The 23,656-nt window shown below is 43.8% G+C and overlaps 1 protein-coding gene across 1 annotated transcript in view; it reads left to right on the top strand.

Annotated features, from left to right (window-relative positions):
- The window catches only part of TBC1D19 (TBC1 domain family member 19), a 259,514-nt gene extending 236,897 nt beyond the window's left edge, over positions 1-22,617 (top strand). Inside the window, exons 20-21 of the mRNA XM_077477677.1 lie at positions 1,644-1,714; positions 22,117-22,617. Of these exons, the coding sequence (XP_077333803.1) occupies positions 1,644-1,714; positions 22,117-22,191 (146 nt within the window). The 3' untranslated portion in view covers positions 22,192-22,617. The remainder of the gene's footprint in view (positions 1-1,643; positions 1,715-22,116) is intronic.
- The last annotated feature ends 1,039 nt before the right edge of the window (positions 22,618-23,656 follow it).

The following is a 23,656-nucleotide window of genomic DNA, read 5'->3' as shown; positions in this document are numbered from 1 at the left end:
GCCTTGTATTCCCCATACACCCTTGATATCCCCCAGCACCATTATTCCATCCATGTAGTACCCCCTTTTCCAGTGGAGATGCAGTGCATGTGAACTTTTGGCTATGTGCCCACCTCCAGCACTGTGACAAGGACTCGCCTATACCAATCAAGTCATGCAAGCAGAAGGAGGGGCGGAGGAGGGAACATCCCTCCGGGCATTCCAAGCCCTTCGGTGCAAACAGTGCTAGATAGCTAGGCTCACCATGACACCATCCAAAATGCCACTTCCGCTGGCGGGCTCTCAGTGCTGCCGACTCAGCAGTTCCCACTCCAGCTCCTACCCTGCAGCCTCCGGGTCTTGAGCATTCAAGCTACATGGGGCGAGTTCAGAGCATCACTGGTGCTCCGGCGCCACCCCTCCCTGCTAGCTGTGAAGTAATAGCGATCATTTTGCACAGCACGGAGTCCCGCTGCATGGGGCCTCCAATTTCCAGTCACCGTGGGCTCAAGGAGCAGCTGCTTTGGGGAAAGTGCAGGGGCCCCTGGGCAGTGCCCATGTGTGCCCGCTCATTAGGATGGCCCTGTTTACAAGGAATCCATGCTGGGTCTTCTGTATGTACTTGCTTAAAGCCCCATTTTCAAATGTGAGTGGGGCCAAGATGAATGATTACAAGCAATATGTTGTTTTTTAATTGTTTATTAAATGTAACAGTTTTTTTTAAAACTTTCCTGCACCCTGTTTGCTTTTACTTGTTTTTCACTTAGGACACAGATTACCTTTTGAGTTTCTGTGAAAGCTTGTTTTTAATTTGAAGCTTTATCTTTTCTTTTGTCACTGTATTTAAAGTATATGATCGCCAGTGGGCTTATCTAATGCCCTGTGCACAGGAGCGGAATTTCCGTCTGAAAAATCTTGGATGGTTCTTCTGACGGATTTCCGCTCAAGCTTGCGGGTACGATTTCCAGTGCAGGCGGCATACCATTAGGATTAATGGCACCCGCCCACGATTGCTGCGTGTCACTATGCGGGTGGTTGCAGCCACGGGAATTTGTACAGGTCCCGTAGCTGCACCACTCACACAGGTTTGAACCTAGCCTTAGAGAGCATTCTTCCAAATACTAAAGATTCTTTTTAGGGTGGGTTATAGTGTCACTCCAGGCTATTGCTAATAGTGGTGGTCTTTAACAGTAGAAGGTAGAAGAGACAACCCCACCCTCTGGTTTTCCTCCATAATGGAATGAGAGGTCAGGATTGTCACTTAAGCATTCCCCTTGAATTCGTAATTTGACTAAATGGCAGCAGCTGAGAGGATGAAGTAGGATTTTCGCTGCCAGCTGATCTGTTGTGAGCACCAACCATGGCAAGTATGTCATTTATTCCTGATCTTGGTATTACACATAGTTTTACTATTGAACTACAACTCCCTCTTTTCCTCAGAGTCCTAAGTCAGCCTGTGACATTTGAGACCAGTAATTCTACAACTGCTGTGAGCCATCACTATGCTCTATTTACTCAGATGCACAGGATGTTCATTCTGCTGGCTGCAGACATCTGTAGTATTGTATGGATACATGTATTTCACAGCTCAGAGCAGAAATGATGAATTATTTCTAATGATAATTAGTAGGTCAGCGTTTGAAATGTTCCACATTCTCTTGCAGTGCTGGCAGCTGCTGTGTTTGCTTTCCGAGCAATGAACCTGATGGAGGTGACATCACTGGCTGCTGCTGAAGTAAGGATAAGTTACCCTCTTTAGAGATGGAAATAGTTCCTGAAACATTGCCAAGTGCAGTAATTTGAGATCACCCTGTTCCTCTCAAGTAATGCATGCTTCCCTGCCTTGATTTTTAGTCTGGCTACAAACTCAAATGAAGTTCTAATAAAATGCAATAGTTTACACCTGTTGACAAGTGGTATAGAATGCATAGCACCAGGACATTTTCCTCCGCTCCTTAGCTTACATGCTATTTAATTAATACTGTCTGTGCTGATGAGGTCAAGTGCCTTGAGTTCACCATGAATATGTTCAGACCAAGAAGTTTTACAAATGGCATTACTGAAATTGCAGAGTTTATGTGGTGCTTATTAAAACTAGCTTCAGAAAGCCAAGTGAGGTTTTACTCACTTTGCGGTGAACACAACTGTAACCTCTCTGTTGCTTCTATTAAAGCAGTTTGTGCTATAGAAGTCCATTGGACTAACTACTTAAAATCAACAAAACCAAAAATTACATGTAGTCTGTAAATAGCATTAACAGAATGTTTTTGTTTTTCCCTTGTATTTATATTATCATCTGATCCTGTAATGGTGTGATTTCTCTTACTACTTCAATAAAATCACCCAGGGGGGTAATTTCTTAAATTTTTTTATCAGAGTTCACATTTTATAGAAACAGTTTTTCCTTAAACATTCATTAAGGGACATAGGTGGCAGGTATTCTGAGACTCTGGGTTATGATGCTCCCTTCAGGAGATTGGACACTGACAGCAAAGCTCTAATGCCGCGTACACACGATTGGAATTTTGGTCGAGAAAAAGCTCTGATGGTTTTCCCGACAGGATTTCGCTCAAGCCGTCTTGCATACACACGGTCACACCAAATTCCACCTGTCAAGAAGGCGGTGACGTACAACGGGACTAGAAAAAGTAAGGTCAATAGCCAGTAGCCAATAGCTTCCCTCTCGTAGTTGAATGTGAGCATGCGTGAGTTTTTGTGCGTCAGAATTGCATACACACAAACGCATTTTCGGTTAGGAACTTTTTCTGACCGAAAAATTGAGAACATGCTCTCAATCTTTTGCTGGCCGAAATTCAGCCAGCAAAAGTTTGATGGAGCATACACATGATCACATTTTCCGACCAAAAGATCTCATCGGTCTTTTGCTGGCCAAATTTCCGATCGTGTGTACGTGGCATAAGAGAACCTAGTATAAATTCTCCCACTCTCATCATGCACCAGCTGTTTGCTAGCATCCTAGAAGAATGCATGTAATTTTTATTCTATGAGAAGTAATTCCATTTATTTGCATTTATTTTCTGGGAGGTTGTATCTGGACCCTGCACAGTGGAGGTCGCAAGGATGGTCTGTAATGTGACATATAGGCACTGAGCTCTGCTGGGGCGCTCTCCAGACACTTGGTGTACTGTGTGAATTAGCTGGGTGTTTTACTGCACCCAACTGATGGAAGCCAGACCCCGAAGATCCCTTTGATTGTATGCCCACCAGAGGGATGATGTCTGTCTGTTTCCCTATTAGTGCTGGTTCACACTATATCGATGTCAGACATCGCATGTGATGTCTGTGCAATGTGAATTCAGACATACAGATTGTATCACTGAATTTGCATCGCATTCTGGACCAAAATCGTGCAGGGCCCTTTTTTGTCTGTACCAGAATCTAATCGCATGGGTTCAGGTTACTGTCTGAATTCACTGCGATATGTGAACTGATCTGTGGGTGTCATTAACTTTCTGTTGACACCCGCAGCGGTTCGCATTGAAAACACACTGGTTCCCACATTGCGCTGGTGTGAACCAGCACTCAGTGTTTCTCTATTTATTTGAGCAACAAGACCCATGGTTACCCATTGATGGTTGATATAAGCCAGGGCGCCATCCGACTGAATGTGAATTGAGTGACCCCTGTCCCTGTAGAGAGCATCCTAGTTTTAAAGATCTTGTGGATAAATGTCTAAAAGCCTCTTTCCAAGCCCTACTCTCCCTCGGGCGCCCTGACCTACAACCAGCCATGGTCTGCAAGACCTTAAGTGTCAGGTGCAAGGATATGCCTAGAGATCGTGGTTGTTAACGGATCATTCCATTCCCCAACTGGAGCTCATACCTGTGGCCCTACTGTATTTAGCAGATGGCCTTGCAGATATCATTTGTCTAATATCCGGAATTGGTCTCCTATCTTTACACATGCTGAGAGCCCCTTGGCTCAAATGTTTGTCTGCAGAACACCAGTGCAAGAAGTGGCTACTGCACATGTTCTTTGATGGGGAATGTATCTTTTGAGCATTCCTAGATAACTTTATCAGGGACATACCTGGGGGAAAAGCACCCTTTTGCCCCAGCAAAAGAAAGTTAGTCTGGGAAGCCCTCTACTTCAAAAATAAAAGAAGATTCAGTTCTGCCATAAGTTTTGCCAATCCAAATCCTCACAACCTGCGAATAAGACAATGAGGGGATGTCCCTTCTCATGGTGGAGGGTATTTGTTGGCTTTTGCAGCAAATGGGGTTTAGAGCGTGGTATCCAGGGGCTACAAGCTAGAATTTCTATCTCTGCCTACCCCCCTTCCCTCCCTTCATGTTGTCCAACCTGCCATCCTCCGTTCAAAGACTAGCAAACCTCCACTCATAGCCATAGTTTTGCAAAAGGCAAAAGGGGCATTTGTTGTATAATGGATCTAAAAGGTCCCCAACACCTTTCTTCAAGTCCAAAAATGCTGCATTGACTTTACAATCCCAATTCCAAAAAAGTTGGGACACTGTAAAATCTACATAAAAACAGAATGCAATGACTTGAGAATCTCATAAACCCATATTTTATTCACAATAGAAAACTTATCAAATGAGAAAATATACCATTTTAAGAAAAAAAATAAGGTACTTATGACAGCAACACACATCTCAAAAAAGTTGGGAAACTACAACTCCACTTCCAAAAATGTTGGGACGGGTATTCTGCTACATATTTTTCATTAAAATAATCCCAAAGGGCATATTTTGATTGGTTTGCACAAAAGTTATAGAGTCAACAAACTATGAGATATATATATTTTTTTAAAGTAGAATTTTTATTTATTTTCATACACAACAAACACAGAAAACAAACTGCATATAGAGTGAACATCACTCAAACCATTACATAGTCTGGTAAACTGGTATACACATAGTGGGTATGTGACAACCTAAGGGTTACATATCTATTCAGCTTAAATGGACCCAAGTAATGATCAAGAAGCTTCCATTAATCTTTCAAGGAGGTGGTGGTATGGTACTTTCGGAGCTGACCCAAGAGCCCCAAATCTTAAGGAATTTTTTTGGGCATCCTCTGGACTCATACGTCAACTTATATAATGGTATTGCATGATTAATGGTAGTAATCCAAAAGGTGATATTGGGTGCGGACTGAGACTTCCAGTGGATGGTTATCGATCTTTTGGCATAAAATAATACTATATGCAGAAAAGTTTGTACATTCTTGGATATATTGTCATCATCAATATATCCCAGTAACCACCGCAAATATTAGGTATCTGAGTTAAGGTGCTGATGAAGGCCATGACCTCCGACCAGAACTTTCTAATCTGGATGCACTCCCACATCAGATGAAAGAATGTGCCATCTGCCGTACCGCATCGAGAACATAATGCAGAGGGTAATCTATTTAATTTGTATAGTAAACATGGTGTGAAGTAGGATCTATATAACAATTTCGTCTGTAACTATGAGATATATACTGGAATTTTTATTTATTTGTTTTTTATACTAGTAATGACGTCGATCAGCGACTTATAGCAGGACTGAAATATTTCGATGGACAGTGCCTGAGCATGTGCTGCTCTAAAACCTGGATATATCTTTCACCATTGATGGTGCCTTTTGCAGATGTGCAAGCTGCCCATTCTATACCCAAATGCACCCCCATACCATCAGAGATGCAGGCGTTTGAACTGAGCACTGATAAGCCAGAAGGTCCCTCTTTTCTTTAGTCTAAAGGAAGCGGCACCCATGGTTAAAAACAAAAAACTAAAAAACTGTCAAGTTTAGATTAATCTGACCACAGAACAGTTTTCCACTATGGTGGAACGTTTAACATGTTCCAATAGCTGCATCTTCTCCCAGCACCCACAGTCGCTGCTTGAAATAAACGTGGCCATGAGGGGCTTTGTCCGCCATGCCACATCATTCATTCACAGTATTCTGTCAATAGGAAACTAAAATTCCCAACAACCTTTGAGTCTGTCAGCTTGTAGTTTCAATGAACTACCATGGTGCTGTTGAACGCTCTGGTAGTTCATTCATTATTTGTGTCAGTGTGTAGCTGTCTGCCCATACGAGGTACGAGCAGATAGATGCACTGAGAAATCTGCAGGAGTCCTGCATGGTACCAGCAATCTGCTAATCGCTGGTGCAATGCTTTCCAGGCTCCAAGTAAAAAATATTATAAATGCACATTTTTTTACTTGCAAAAGAATGTGAATTTTTTTTTTTTTTTAAAGGTAAATTTATCCTTTAACTTGCATTTTTGCAACTGTCTGTGAACTGTGTTCCTGAGCCCATGCAGTGAGGTCTATCATAGAGGGACATGGGCATCCAATACTGCGTCAACTTTGTCCCTTGCACAAGAGATTTCTCCATATAGTCAAATGATGGCCACAAGATGGCTCTCTCATCCTGGGCGGCCGTCATATGACGTCCTCGGCTTCCTGGACGCTAGGGGGCGCACGCCTGCCTCGTCACTCAGGAGCTGATGTGTGTGCCTGGTGGCCGCGATGTCCACCAGGCACCCACTATTCACAGAGCAGGGAAGTGGATCTGTGTGTGTAAACACACAGATCCACATCTTGTCAGCGGAGAGGAGATCGATCAGTGTTCCTCTGTACTGTACTGTACTAAGCTCACCCTTGCAAATACGCATAGCCCACGGTAGGTAACAAAGAAATAAGCTACCTGGGCTGTGAATCTGTGCACAGGGGAACTTTCATTGTGGTACAGCACATTGTGTGAATTCACGGAAGGGGGCAGAATCCACCAGGCTGAAAGGCAGAAGTTGGAGAGATCAGCTTTGACAAGCTTGCATTCAGACTCTGGGGATGTGGGTTGTAAGGACTTTTTTTTTTCTGCTGCAGCAGATGGGGCAGAGAAATTTGCCAGCTACATTCTACAGCTGGTGGTGTGTTGTTGGCAGATGGGCTGCTAGGACCTGGGACACCCTGTGCTATACCATCATCCCTGTCAGTGGAGGCTGCTGAAAAGTAATGACTCGGTATCGCAGGGGCAGACTGAAGTGGGTAAGGAGGAGGAACAGATTTGTGCCCCTTTTGTGTGGCTTTTAGGTGCTCTTGCCAATTGGCAGTTTGCAGATAGCAACAGTGCGATCTGCTGCAGATGTGCTGAGAAAGGCCCAGACAGCTGAGTTTTGGGGAGTGGGCCGGGAGATAACCGCTGCAGAATATGATGGAATAGGGTGGCTGCTCTCTAATTTTTCTTGATGTCGGCCTCCTTGGGGTTGTGCCACCAGACCTTCAGTTTCCTCCTATGCTCTATCTGGAACCCAAGTCGCATCAGTGACCTCATCATCATCTCCATTTCTGCCATCTTCATCATTACCACTGGAGACAACTTGGCAATATGCTGCAGCTTGGGGAACATGAATGCCAATTTGTTTACCAGAGTTCTTCCCTCTAGGCTCATGTTCCTGTCATCCTCAACCTCAGAACCAACATCTGAATCCAGTAATGGCTGGCCATCATCAAGGAGCAAGTGGCTGAAGCTGTGGTCAAATAACTCAGCTGACTCCTCAGTGGCTGATGTTGGGGCTATGGCTGGAATAGATGTGGACAAGGAGGCAGGTTTATCTTCTCTGGCAACTGTAGGGGACTGCGCACTTGTCTCTGCTTGCATGACAGAGGATGAGGAAGGTTTAGTAAGCCAGTCCACCACGTCCACCTTTGCCTGTAGACACATTTGCTGCTGGCCCCCTTACAGTGCCAAGGGAATGTCTGCCACTCCTTGTTGTCCTCCCAGACATTATTGGGAGGGGCGGTGCTTATAAACAAATGTAAAAAAGTTGAAATGTGTACGTAGATGCACTTTTTAATCAATGTAAAGAGGTGTTTGGTGCACTTTAGTTTGAGTACTCACACTACACACACACACTCCAGGGATACACTGTAATATACTGCAATATAATGCGCCAAACGTACAGTGACGCACAGAACTATATGGAGTTAAACTGGCAGTAATGCACGCAAAACTACATGGTGTTAAACTGACAGTAACGCACACAGAACTATATGGCATTAACCTGGCAGTAAAGCACACAGAAGTAAATGGCGTTAAACTGGCAGTAACGCAATCAAATAGATGGTGTTCAACCATCACTACACTGACGCTATCTGAACTGCCCCCACTCTAGCTATACACTAATGTCAAGATTACTGACACAGTCTCACTAAACTACACTGAAACGATATGAGCTGTCCCTACTCCACACTAATGTATGTATGAATGACGCGGTCTCACTACACTACAGTGAAACTATATGAGCTGTCCATAATCTAACTGCACACTATGCAAAGCTAAATGATGGTCCTCTTCACTACACTCACACTATCCCTAGACTGACACTAAACTAATATTGTACACTGTCAATGGAAGCAAAATAGCACACTAACTAACTGATAGCACTAAACAGAGCCCTGTTCTATCTCTCTCCACGCCAAAATCACACTGAAAATAGCTGCCATTGAAGAATACTTTTATACTGTAGGGTGGGAATGACACGATTGGATAAAGTCCAATCATGACTCTGACAGTGCTCTGTGCCCTGATTGGCTGAAGCTTTCACCTCTTTAGCCAATCAGGGCTTGCAGTGCACTGTTCAGCGCTGCAAAGCATTGTGGTTGGTTTGGGGGGCCGAATGACCCGTTTCTTCGGCTGTTCGCCAAACAACGAAAGTTCGACCCGAACTTATGCTCTGGCCGAACCGTTCGCCCATCCCTAGTGGTGATGTCACTGATAGTTGCTCCATCCGATGCATTTCCCTGTAAGAAGCATCGACAGGGAATGGAGACGATCATGAGACGTTATTCACCACGTACTTTATACTAGAAAAGGCAGGAAAGACACCGAAATCAACACAAATTCACCCGCTGTCATCCAAATGTCAAACATTGCATTCTCAGCATAAACTTTGATAATAAATATCTGGCATAAACATCTGAAAGTGAAACATGTAGATTTCCCCTGATTTTAAAACCATTCATTCTAACTTTTCTATATTTAAAAGTCTATATATATATATATATATATATATATATATATATATATATATATATATATATATATATATATAAATTAATACTAATTTAATATTAACAAGGATTTATAAACCTATGAGAGAAAAAATAATCTGTACCAAAAATATAATATGACAATGTTTAGAACTCACGATTTATAACAGTTGTTAACTCAATGCCCCAGCCTGTTCACTATATAATACCCTAATTAATTACTCTTCTCGTATTAATGTCCACTATGTGAAATAATTAGCATGTGCAGTAATCTAGTAGGATTCTTTCCATGTAAAAGCTCTGTAGAACATCTAGAACTATTAGAACCTCCCCTTTTTGCTGTAACCCTCACGTCCACGTTTGAGATCAAAGATTTCATCACCTGCAGGACGGTAGGGGTTATTTACCTGTTGCTCTACCCATGTGAGAATTGGCGTACATTTGGCTAATATCCATAAAGGATTTATTAGTCAAAGTGTGTCCAGGCATTTTTTCGGCAGTGCCATGGGAGGAATCCCTCTTTAACCACTTCCCACCCGGTCAATAGAAGACTGACGTCCGGGAAGTGGTTTTATTATCCTGACAGGCATCATATGACATCCTTCAGCATAACATGCTGTGTGGGGGCATTGTGGGGGTGCGCATCGCGGCGATCAGTGGTGTGGTGTGTCAATCTGACACACCGCTTCACCGATCTCGGTAAAGAGCCTCCAGCAGGGGTTCTTTGCCACGTGATTAGCTATGTCCAATCATGGCTGATCATGATTTAAACAGGAAAAGCTCTTTATCAGCTTTTCCTCACTCGCATCTAAGAGACGACAGTAGAGGAGAGCCGATCGGCGGCTCTCCTGACAGGGGGGGGTCTGTGCTGATTGTTTATCAGAGCAGCCCCCCCTCGGATGCCCACACTGGACTACCAGGGAAGCCCCCAGGACCACCAGGGATGTGGGCAACATGTGGATGGCTAGGTATGTAACCCATGGCCATCCACATGTGCCCAATGTACCCAATCTGTGCCAATCAGTGCCCACACATGGGCGCTGACTGGCACCATTGTGTACAAAATAAAATCAGTGATGCCCAGCAATGCCACCCATCAGTGTCATCAGTGCCACCCATCAGTGTCCAGCTGTGCCACCTATCAGTGCCACCCATAAGTACCTATCAATGCTGCCTATGAGTGTCCATCAGTGCCACCTATGAGTGCCCATCAGTGCTGCATACCAGTGCCACCTATCATTGCCCGTTAGTGCCACCTCATCAGTACCACCTCATTGGTGCCACCTTATCGGTGCCCATCAGTGCCATATCAGTGCCCGTCATTGAAGAACTTATTTACAAAAAAATTTAACAGAAACAAAGAAACTTGTTTTTTTTTTTCAAAATTTCTGGTCTTTTTTTATTTGTTGTGCAAAAAATAAAAATCTCAGAGGTGATCAAATACCACCAAAAGAAATCTCTATTTGTGGGAAAAAAAAATGATAAAAAAATTTGTTTGAGTACAATGTTGTATGACCGCAAAATTGTCATTCAAATTGCTACATCGCTGAAAGCTGAAAATTGGCTTGGGCAGGAAGGTGTCTAAGTGCCCATGATTGAAGTGGACCCCCCCCCCCCTCCTGCTGCCCTGCGGTGATTCTATTGACTCACCGCTGCGATTGCCGAGTTGGAGAAATGATTCGCTGGCCCCCCGATGTTGAGCATAGAGATTCCGGCAGACCAGATGGTCCCCGGAGTCTCTATGATCGTCGGAGTCCGGGCACAATGTTATAAAGTCACGCCCGGCCTCTGCATTCAAAAAAACTGTGCCACCTCGGCTGGAAAACAGAGATCATATTTTTTTTTCTTATTGACCCCATATCTCACTGTAAAGACTTCCTGTCATGTCATATTCCTATTAAAAGTAAATTAAAAGTATTTGTCCTTATTTTTATACAGGCAAAGGTAAGAGTAATAAAACATGTCATGTGTTACATAGCCACATTTCATTCACCAGTTAGATACAGTATCTCACAAAAGTGAGTATACCCCTCACATTTTTGTAAATATTTTATTATATCTTTTCATGTGACAACATTTTCCTACAATGTAAAATAGTGAGTGTACAGCTTGTATAAGTTTTCTGTCCGCTCAAAATAACTTGACACACAGCCATTAATGTCTAAACCACTGGCAGCAAAGGTGAGTACACCCCTAAGTGAAAATGTCCATATTGGGCTCAATTAGCCATTTTCCCTCTCCAGGGTCATGTTATTCGTTAGTGTTACAAGGTCCCAGGTGTCACTGGAAGTTCATCATGACACCTCATGGCAAAGAACTCTCTGAGGATCTAAAAAAAATTATTGTTGCTTTACATAAAGATGGCCTAGGCTATAAGAAGATTGCCAAGACCCTGAAACTGAGCTGCAGCACGGTTGCCAGGACCATACAGCAGTTTAACAGGACAGGTTCCACTCAGAACAGGCCTCGCCATAGTTGACCAAAGAAGTTGAGTGCACGTGCTCAGCGTCATATACAGAGGTTGACTTTGGAAAAATAGACATATGAGTGCTGCCAGCATTGCAGCAGAGGTTGAAGGGGTGGGGGGGCCAGCCTGTCAGTGCTCAGACCATATGCTGCACACTACATCCATCAAATTGGTCTGTGTGGCTGTCTTCCTAGAAGGAAGCCTCTTCTAAAGATGATGTAAAAGAAAGACCGCAGTTTGCTGAAGACAAGCAGACTAAGGACATAAATTACCTGAACCATGTCCCGTGGTCTGATGAGACAAGGATAAACGTATTTGGTTCTGATGGTGTCAAGACTGTGTGGCGGCAACCAGGTGAGGAGTACAAAGACAAATGTGTCTTGCCTACAGTCAAGCATGGTGGTGGGAGTGTCATGATCTGGTGCTGCATGAGGGCTGCCGGCACTGGGGAGCTACAGTTCATTGGGGGAACCATGAATGCCAACATGTACTGTGACATACTGAAGCAGAGCATGATCCCCTAGCTTCAGAGACTGGGCAGCAGGGCAGTATTCCAACATAACAAACCCCAAACACACCTCCCAGATGACCACTGTCTTGCTAAAGAAGCTGAGGGTAAAGGTGATAGACTGACCAAGCATGTCCCCAGACCTAAATCCTATTGAGCATCTGTGGGGCATCCTCAAATGGAAGGTGGAGGAGCGCATGATCTTTAACATCCACCAGCCCCATGATGCTGTCATGGAGGAGTGGAAGAGGACTCCAGTGACAACCTGTGCAGCTCTGGTGAACTCCATGCCCAAAAGGGTTAAGGCAGTGCTGGAAAATATTATTGGCCACACAAAATGTTGACACTTTGGGCCCATTTTCACTTCGGGCTGAACTCACTTTTGTTGCCAGCGTTTTAGACATTAATGGCTGTGTGTTGAATTATTTTGAGGGGACAGAGCAAATTTACACTGTTATACAATTTGTACACTCACTACTTTACATTGTAGAAAAGGAGATTATATACTAAAGGCAAATCCACTTTGCACTACAAGTGCACTCGCTGTAGATCTGAGGAGAAGATCTAAATGAGGGTAATCTCTGCTGATTTCTATGATCCAATCATGTACAAGCAAAAATGCTGTTTCTTTTTCATACATCATGGGACACAGAGTCAGGCTTATATTCATTACCTGCTGGGTTATACTCTATCTCCAGGTGACTGGACACTGGTAGATCAAAGGTCTTTAGACAGGAAGTGTTCCCTATATAACCCCTCCCATACAGGAAGTACTGCAAGGTGGCTGGCACAGTTTGTTTGAGCTCTCTGAGCTCCAGGTCTCTAGTTCCACAAATGGTTCTTAAATGAATCAAGGGATTGACTGATTTGATCCATTTGACACAGGCTTTATATGCTTGGAAAAATGGTACCCGAGCCTCGCAAAGAAGACTTAAGATCCTGCAAAGTTTTGCCTGTAATTCAGCCTCCGGGCACTGGACCCTGCAAAGTGGAATCTTGGACACCACAGAGCTAAGGCATTCCTGCGGGGTGCTGTACAGGTCCAAGGGAGTGACCCTAAACATGAAAAGGGTTCCCAGTCCTTGAAGGTCCTCAATTGACAGGAACCCGCCGTGATGGTTGAAGTTTTGGCTCTTAGTTTCTAAGCTGCCCTGCGCCTGGACGGATAAGTGAAACCCCTTTACTTATTATTGTGGGGTGTCCCAGTGATTGTAACAATCAGTCACACTAGCTAGAGGCTGGATACCTATGTGCGGTGACCATACGGGGGAGTTTTGGGCTAGCTGTGGGTGTTTACAAAGTGTACCTTTTTTGCTTGTGGCTGGCTGTTTGGCAGGCTAAAGGTGCTTAGCAGGATTGTTACATAGGGGCTTGGTGAGAGTACACCCAAGTACTCTCTTTTTTGTGGATGGTAAATATATTCAAAAAAGAGGAGTGGGACTAAAACTACAGGGAAGGACACACCTATGTCGTCAGTAGTTCCTAATAAACCTAGTTCTATCCCTAGTGTTGCATCCCCTGAAGGACTAGAGGCTTCCAGGCAATCTGAGCCGTTGCGCCTATCTGGTATGGTGCCTACAGACAATGCTGCTGCTTCACCCTTTATCACCAAGAATGAACTGTCCTCGGCCCTAGCTGGGTTAGAACACAGGATTGTCTCCATCCCGAAGGGTGGCAAGAAGCATGACAGATCCCCCTCCCTGCAGCCTCCTAGTCTGGGGCAGGAATGGGTTGAGGATGGGAAAGAGCTTAAAGCTCAGGATTCTGTGGAGAGCCCGGCAGATGAGTCTGCTTCCTTGCAATCTGCAGAAAAAGATATCCAGTTGATGTCTGCCTCGCAGTCGCAGAGGCTTTTGATCCTGACTCTGCTCGAAATGGTTCATTCTGCCTTTAAGTTGCACCTTACAGAGGTGACTGAGCCCCCCTGGTTCTTTGGGATCCCTGAGGCCTCCTCAGGCCGCACAGGCTTCCCCCTACAACCCCCTGTCGGAACAGGCATTGTATGCTGATTGGGAACATCCTGACAGGATTTTTGTTCCTCCTAAGAGGTTTTCCCTTTTATATCCCATGGATGAAAAGTTAGTTTAAAAATGGAGCATGCCAGCCGTAGATGCGGCAGTCTCTTCCTTAAACAAGAACTTAAATTATCCGGTAGATAAGGCACAGGGCTTGAAACACCCTGTTGACAAGAAATCTGAGTCATTATTAAAGGCTTCTTTTTCTTTGGCCAGTTTAGCTATTCAGCCAGCTGTTGCAGCAGTTGGTATCTGCCAGTCCCTAAAGAATCGGGTCAAGTGGCCTGATACACCTAACCAGGAGGATGATCTGCCTGAAAGTAAGACAGATTATTATCTAGTGCTGTATTTTGCTGTTGACGCCTTAAAGGATTCAATACAGCAGGTTTCTCATTTGGCTCTCTTGTCTGTACATATGCACACTTTTGTGGCTTAAGAACTGGTCAGCCGAGCTTCCTTGTAAAAAGTTATTGGCAGGTTTCCATTTTCATGGGGAACGTTTATTTGGTAATCATTTGGACAAATATATCCAAAAGATTTCCGGAGGGAAGAGTTCTCTACTTCCTGTGAAGAAAAGCACCAGACGTCCCTCATTTAAAACCTCAGGCCCTGCTTACTCAAATGTCTCAGCGTCAAGGCAGTTCTGCCGCCAACAGGGCGCAAGGTCCAGGGCAGGGGCAAGCCACAGGGCCAGATCCAGAAGAAGCCCTGGGTCCAAAACTCTTCTAAACCCAGCACCGAGCCCTCCTCATGAGGGGACATCCCCACTCCATCGAGTGGGGGGAAGGCTGCTGCACTTTGCGGACATTTGGAGAACAATAATTCAGAAGGAGTGGTTCACCTCAATTATATCTTGTGGTTACAAGCTAGAGTTGCGGGGGGTTTCCCCCTCAGAGGTTTTTAGGATCCTGTGTTACCTTGGATCCTCCAAAAAGAAACTCATTACTTCAGACACTACATCATCTAGTCCATCAGGGAGTGATTGTAGAGGTTCCTGTATTCTAAAGGGGCACAGGGTTTTACTCAAACCTGTCTACGTTTCAGAAACCAAACAGGGACACAAGGCCCATTTTGGACCTAAGATCCCTGAACAAGTATCTACTGATTCATTCCTTTCAGATGGAGTCTGTCCACTCAGTAGTAGCCTCACTGCAGAGGGGAGACTTTCTAGCCTCCATCAATATAAAAGACGCATATTTACACATACCTATCTTTCAGCCTCATCAGAGGTTCCTATGTTTTGCAGTAGAGGAACGTAATTTTCAGATAGTGGCTCTACCCTCCGGGCTTGCTACAGCTCCCCTGGTGTTCACAAAGGTCCTAGCACCAGTACTGGGTCTTTTAAGGGCCAAAGGGATCCTGGTGCTCGGGTATCTGAACGACCTCTTGCTAAGAGATCACTCATTACAGGCTCTAGAACATAGCATACTATGCACAGTGCAGTATTTGAAAAGCTTAGGCTGGATCATAAATACCAAAAAGTCAGCCTTGAAACCAACTCAAAGTCTAAAGTATTTAGGTCTGGTCCTAGATACGGTTCAAGCAAGAGTATTCTTGCCACCTGTAAGGATCTGTGCCCTGAAGGTTCAGGGGAACCAGACAACCCATCTATGAGTCTTCTAGCGAGGATGGTATCTGCCTTTGAGGCAATGCCCTATGCCCAGTTCCATTCCAGGCCTTTACAACAAAACATCTTGTTGGCTTGGAACAGTAGAGGACACGCTCTGGATTATCCAATGTGCTTAGCTCCTCGGGCATGCTTAAGCCTAAACTGGTGTTTGTAGGATCAGAACCTACGAAGGAGAAAATCCTTTCTCCCGGTAACTTGGAGAGTACTGACTACAAAATGCCAGTCTCTCAGGCTGGGGAGCGACCCTCGGAGGGCTCACAGCTCAAGGAAAATGGTCAAGGACAGAACGGATCGTGCCCAGCAACGTCCTAGAATTACGGGCAGTGTGTCTAGCCCTATGTTCCTATGGTGGAGCTCCAGGACTGCCTATCGGGGGTTTAGTTGGAAAATGCCACTGCAGTGGCCTATATAAACCACCAAGGCGGTACCAGGAGTCGTTCAGCCCTGAAGGAGGTGAACCACATACTAGCCTGGGCAGAAGAACATGTGCCGATTCCATCAGCAGTCCGTATCCCAGGGGTAGAGAACTGAAAGGCATATTATCTCAGCCGCCAGCCTATCTGCCAGGGGGAATAGTCCCTACATCCAGGGGTGTTCCAGGAAATGTGCAAGTGTTGGGGATGGCCAGAGGTTGACCTATTGGCATCCAGGTTCAACAACAAGCTACAGCAATTTGTGTCCCGAACAAGGGCTCCTCTGGCAATCGGAGCAGATGCACTGGTAGTTCTATGGAGCCAGTACTCTCTGGTTTATGTTATCCCTCCAATCCCTCACCTTCCACACTTGTTGCGCAGGATTCTAAGAGAGGGGGTTCCAGTCATTCTGATGGCACCAGCCTGGCCCAGAAGCTCCTGGTTCCCGTAGATTATGAGACTGACAATAGACGGGCCATGGAGGCTTCCAGGTTGCCTGTCCTATATTCCACCCCAATTTACAGTCTCCAAATTTGACAGCATGGCTATTAAAGCCAGGGTGCTGAAGGGCCATGGCATCTCGGGACCAGTAGTGTCTACCCTAGAAAAGCTGTCACTAGAAATATTTATCATAAGGTGTGGAAGACTTATATTGCTTGGTGTGAAGCCAGCAAATGGCATCCTTGGAAATACATGATTGGGAGAATTCTCTCTTTTCTATGGTCGGCTGTGGAAATCAGATTGGCTTTTGAGTACACAGAGGTCAGATTTCGGCCTTGTCAATATTCTTTCGAAAGGCCTTTAGCATCCCATTTGTTAGTCTGAACCTTTATGCAGGGGGCGACTTGTTTACCTTTCTGAGTACCTGTGTATTGTCTTGTTGAGTATTAGTGTCAGGAAGCTAGTTGTTCGGTAATTTGGACAGGGTATATTCTCCAATCCTCATTAAATGTAATAGGTGCGATGCCTGGCGGGTGTGGACAGGCGACTCTGTGTACATCTTGCGGTATGTATGTGTTCCTTGATTATCAAAATGTAAGCGCGTTGTTTCCCTGGAAGCCCAGGTTCTGAATCTGGGGAAGCAACTGTCAGCACTGAGAAGTCCCTCCATACTAAAAGAGAGCCAGGAACGTACACGGCAGGTGGAGAGGCGGGTGGAGACAAAGAGGTGCAGGCACTAGCAAAACGTAGATGGGTGACAGGAAGTGTAGAGGGGGAAGTGCCAGGAAGGCCGATCTAGGGCTGGAGCATCCAAATAAGTACGCTCCATTGAGTTACATTGGTAAAACCAGTCAGGGACCAGCACTGCTGGAGCTGAGGGACTCTCCTAGCTGCCAGGGAAAGAACTCCTCCAGTGAGAGTGGGGGGAAAGTGAAGGGAAGGGAAAGACAGATTCTGGTGGTAGGGGACTCAATTCTTACAAGGACAGAGGGGCCAATCTGTAACAAAGACCTGAATCGCCGAGCAGTATGTTGTGATAAAATAGGCTGGGCGCTCGGGTTCGGCACCTCACGGATCTAGTGGACAGATTCCTGGGAAGGGCTGGGGAAGACCCAGCTGTCATGTTGCTCGTTGGCACCAGTGACAAAGTCAGAGGAAAATGGAGCGTCCTAAAGAATGACTTTAGGGACTTGGGAGCTAAATTGAGAAAAAGGACCTCTAAGGTAGTATTTTCAGGAATACTACCAGTACATCGAGCCACACCAGAAAGGCAGAGGGAGATTAGGGAAGTAAACAAGTGGCTGAAGAGCTGGTGTAGTAAGGAGGGGTTTGGGTTACTGGAGGACTGGGCCGACCTCTCAGTCGATAACTGGTACTATAGAAGATATGGACTGCACCTAATTGTGGAGGGTGCAGATCAGCTGGGAATGAAGATGGCCAAAAAGTTAGAGGGGTTTGTTGGTCAACAATGCAGACTTGATCACAGATGTGGAAATACGGGGCAATTTAGGTAACAACGATCATAGGTCAATTGGCTTCAGTATAAATGACACAAATAGGAAACATAAAGGGAATACAAAGACATTCAATTTCAAAAGAGCCAACTTCCCTAAACTACGAGCCTTGCTAGAAGGCATAAATTGGGAGACAATCTTAGGAACAAAGAACACAGAGGAGAGATGGCTTTGCTTTAAGAGCATATTAAATAAGGGCATTAGCCAATGCATCCCATTGGGTAATAAATTTAAAAGAGCGAACAAAAGTCCTGGATGGCTTAACTCCAATGTTAAAATGCACATAAAAGCAAAGGAGAAGGCCTTTAAAAAATACAAGGTTGAGGGATCATCATCAGCATTCAGACATTATAAAGAATGCAACAAGAAATGTAAGGGTGCAATAAGGAAGGCTAAGATAGAACATGAAAGACACATAGCGGAGGAGAGCAAAAGAAATCCCAAGAAATTCTTTAAGTATGTAAACAGTAAAAAAGGGAGGACAGACCATATTGGCCCCATAAAGAATGAGAAAGAACATCTGATTACAAAGGATGGGGAGATGGGGACCAAGGTATTGAATTTTTTCTTCTCCTCAGTCTTCACAAGGGAATAAGGGGGCTTCAGTAACCAAAACTGCAGTGATTATCCTCATGACACATCACCGGAAGCACCTCCATGGTTAACAGAGGACAGAATTAAAATTAGACTTGGGAAACTTAACATTAATAAATTACCGGGACCAGGTGGCTTGTACCCGAGGGTACTTGGGGAACTCAGTCAAGTAATTGCCAGACGATTGTTCCTAATTTTTACTGACTGTCTACTGACTGTGATTGTACCAGCTAATTGGAGAAAAGCCAATGTAGCACCAATATTTAAAAAGGGCCCAAAATACATCCCTGGGAATTACAGACCAGTTAGTCTAACATCAATAGTATGTAAACTCTTGGAGGGGATGATAAGGGACTAATATACAAGATTTTGGTATCATTAGCAGAAATCGGCATGGATTCATGAAGAATCGTTCTTGCCAAATCAATCTATTAACCTTCTGTGAGGAGGTGAGTTGTCATCTAGATAAAGGAAGGACCGTGGACGCTGTATCTGGATTTTGCAAAAGCTTTTGACACAGTTCCCCATAAACATTTACTGTACAAAATAAGGTCCGTTGGCATAGAACATAGGGTGAGTACATGGATTAAAAACTGGCTACAAGGGCAAGTTCAGAGGGTGGTGATAAATGGGGAGTACTCGGAATGGTCAGGTGTAGGTTGTGGGGTCCCCCAGGGTTCTGTGCTGGGACCATTCCTATTTAATTTGTTCATTAAAGGACCTGGAGGATGGGGTAAACAGTTCAATCTCTGTATTTGCAGACGAAATTAAGCTAAGCAGGGCAATAACTTCTCCACAGGATGTGGAAACCTTCCAAAAAATCTGAACAAATTAATGGGGTGGGAAACTACATGGCTAGTGAGGTTCAATGTAGAAAAATGTAAAATAATGCATTTGGGTGGCAAAAATATGAAGGCAATCTATACACTGGGGGGGAGAACCTCTGGGGGAATCTAGGATAAAAAGGACCTGGGGGTCCTAGTAGATGATAGGCTCAGCAATGGCATGCAATGCCAGGCTGCTGCTAACAAAGCAAACAGAATATTGGAATGCATTAAAAAAGGGGATCAACTCCAGAGATAAAACAATAATTCTCCCGCTTTACAAGACTCTGGTCCGGCCACACCTAGAGTATGCTGTCCAGTTCTGGGCACCAATCCTCAGGAAGAATGTACTGGAAATGGAGCGAGTACAAAGAAGGGCAACAAAGCTAATAAAGTGTCTGGAGGATATTAGTTATGAGGAAAGGTTGTGAGCACTGAGCTTATGCTCTCTGGAGAAGAGACGCTTGAGAAGGAATATGATTTCAATATACAAATACCGTACTGGTGACCCCACAATAGGGATAAAACTTTTTGCAGAAAGAAGTTTAACAAGACTCGTGGCCACTCATTTAAATTAGAAGAAAATAGGTTTAACATTAAACTACATAGAGGGTTCTTTACTGTAAGAGCGGAAAGGATGTGGAATTCCCTTCCACAGGCATTGGTCTCAGCGGGGAGCATCAATAGTTTCAAGAAACTATTAGATAAGCACCTGAACGACTGCAACATAGAGGGATATACAATGTAATACTGACATATAATCACACACATGGGTTGGACTTGATGGACTTGTGTCTTTTTTTTTCAACCTCCCCTACTATGTAACTATGTATGTTGCTGTACTTGGGTGAACACCAATGTTCTTTTGCATCCATGTTTACACGCGTATGACGTATTCTCTGAACATTGAATCTCTGCATTCGGAAAACACATCATCCCCAGTTGGGGAAAAAGTCGAGATTTTTATGCAACAGCATATTTTCACAGCAAACTCTCTGTGTACACGAGCCCTAAATCAGTAGCCCTTCCATTTACGCAGATGTAAAACTAGTTAAATTATCACTTTTGTGTGTGTTTTTTTTTTCTTGCTGTTATTTAGATGTTTCTAGAAATCTTAAACAGCTAGTTTTTCCTTAAAAGACAATGTTAAACTAATAAGGCATGCATTGATGAGTCACATTGCTAGACTGGAGAATTAGCTCTTGGATGAACATTGCTTACGATGTAGGCAAAGGATTCATAATGTGCTTGTATTTTTAGCCCCAAGTTGAAATTTTAAACCTGTTAAACACTCATGATACCATCTGTATCTGATGCACGTCTAAAGGCCAGCATAAGACTTCCTTCTGCGGGTGAAATAGCCTGCTTTGAAATACTTGTGTGTTACGGAGTCTGTTACAAAGTAGGTCATTTAAAGGAATGCAAGAGCATTATGGGACAGACAGTCAGGTGTTTCAGCCACATGGAACTCAGTGATGAGTGTACATTGTCCAAGGCTGTCAACTAAATGTAGTGGGGTTTTTTCTACAAACACACACACACACTTAATGATGACAACGTTAGACTGCCCATAATGATTATTTATTACATATTTTTTTAGTTTGGTGCAATGATGCTATAATAGTAAAAATGCAAAAAATTATATTGGGTATTGACATGTGACCATCATTCTATGATTCTATGGGGCTGATTTACTAAGATGAATGCGCTGGGCCGGTTTATACCTCCATTTGTGCGCCAGATAAATTTTGAGTGTATGAACCAGCGCACACATAAGCGCAACACATAATATGCCGGCGCAATTCATAATAGCAAGCGCTGTATCATTAAGTCTATTCACACAGGGGCAACACGACTTCCAGCGCGACTTTGGCAGACAACTTGGACACGACTTGAGTGTGAATCACATCGCAACTTGCGGCGACTTACAACACGACTTTAAGTCGCCCCCCAGGCCAGGCGACTTTAATAAAAAAAAAACGGCATTGGTTCCCCTCCAAGAGCATACCAGGCCCTTCAGGTCTGGTATGGATATTAAGGGGAACCCTGTGCCAAAAAAAAAAAAAATGGCGTGGGGGTCCCCCTCAAAATCCATACCAGGCCCTTCAGGTCTGGCATGGATATTAAGGGGAACCCCGCGCCCCAAAAAAGGCATGGGGATCCCCTTCAAAATCCATACCAGACCCTTATCCAAGCACGCAACCTGGCAGGCCGCAGGAAAAGAGGGGGGGCGAGAGAGCAATTTGCTTTCTTCCAAAATAATTCAGCATTGGTACAACCTATTTCAATATCTATAGAGTAGAAGCAGATAAGTCGTCATGCACACTGCACATGTCTTTGTGTAAGCAGAAGGCAGATGCCCCTCTGCCTTCTGCTTACACAAAAACATGTGCTGTCTGTCAAAGAGTATAAGAGGCTGAAACCGTATGCAGCTGGTTGGTACTGGTGGTGGAGTGGTACTAATGTTTAGGGCAGTATGCACTCAAGGGCAAATGCCCAGAGCATAAACCGTCTTTGTCCGGTATGCACCCAGAACATTGGTACCAGGGCGCATACTGCCCTAAACATTAGTACCACTCGGTGCACCATCCAGCTCCAGCAGCACTGACATCAATAATGAATGTAATCTGGGTTAAAAAGCTTTTGTTATAAATACCTCATCTATGATTTAATATTGTTTTTTTTTTTTCCTTTTTTTCCCTTTAGGCTGTACTTGCTGACATTTCAACCCTGAAAGTTATGCCTCTTCTTCAAATCTTCCTGTTTGCCACCGTCACATAATCACTCCCACAGTCTGTATTATCGGAATTTACATTTTTTTCTTGGAATTAAGTCATAAGCTATGCAGTTTACAGTTTACCACAATAGGGTTTATATTACAGTGTGTTTAAAAAACACAAGATTATTCAATGAGATTATGAAAAAGGCAACGATGAATTGGCCATACCTATAGTAACCAATAATATTCATGTTTACAGCAGATGAGTGATATGTAAATTATGATTGGTTGCTATAGGTTACTGCACTGTACTGCCTTAATACATTTGATTTTGAACACCAACAAATAAATAAAAATCGACATCATTAATAGTATAATATACATCTAAACATGAACCATGTGGCATGCTTTACACTCAGTGATGTTCCATGTAAATAAAGCTTGCCAAGAACCATATCAAACAATAAATACCATTTTGTTAAAATGTTGATAGAGGTGTTTTATTTAATTACCATGAATATTACACATCTAAAAAACAGCTTAAAGAAAACCTTTTGGGCAATAAATATGTAGGATTCCATTTCTAACTGTCTTCTAAAAGTCCTAATTTCTGACTATTATGCTGATCCTCTGATGTAGCCTTCAGGCAACAAAAAAAAGGGAACAAGAGAATAGGAAGTGATGTCAGAGTGAAAGCAAACCTTATGGGGCATGAGATGTCCATATACCTACCTAACAGCAGTAATAGGCAAACAAACTACAATCTAGTTTAAGGTCGGGTGACCTTGAGCTGAGAAAGTAGTGCAGTGACCATTGACTAGAGTCTTCACAGTGTTGACACCCTTGATGCAGAACCACTACAGGATTTGTGATATAACATTTTGGGTTTAGGTCTTGTGCTCTGTGATCTGCTTACTACAGCCTAAACTTGTGTACATGGACTTCAGTACTATTTTATCATTTTATTTTATTTCAGGCATTTTTATAGCACAGACAATTTATGCAGCATGTTACATACTATACATTCACATCAGTCCCTGCCCTCAGGGAGTCATACCAACCCCTCCATAATGCATTTGTTTTTTGATAATATCATTTTTATTAGTTCAGCAAATCTTTCACAATATCCATTTTTACATATTGAGACTAATAATAATGTTAAACATTTATTCTAACCATATATACCTATTCACTTCATACATAACATTGTGCATTTGTAACCAATTAAAGCCCAACTCTGGGCACAACAAAACAAAATGTGTTTGTTTATTCAGAATAGTCCCTCCAGCATTGAAACTAGTCCCTGGAGCCTCTTCTCAAAGACGCTCTGACTGACTGCATTCACACTCTCGCCCCCTACCAAATACAATACAGAGTTAACAGCCCTGCATTGTACGTGTTGACAGAGACGGACCGAGATCGAGAGCGATTGAGCTGGCCATATTGGGGGGTAAGTTGAGTGTTGCAGCCTTTTCAACTCCCCTAGACTTAAAGTGCATCTTCACGGTTTGTAAATATAATCTCATT

This window comes from Lithobates pipiens, unplaced genomic scaffold (assembly GCF_037356315.1).
Source record: "Lithobates pipiens isolate NorthernLeopardFrog02 unplaced genomic scaffold, aLitPip1_a1.2 Scaffold_13, whole genome shotgun sequence".
NCBI lineage: Eukaryota > Metazoa > Chordata > Amphibia > Anura > Ranidae > Lithobates > Lithobates pipiens.
Note: the sequence above shows the minus strand (reverse complement) of the source record. Positions and strands in the feature narration are given on the sequence as shown.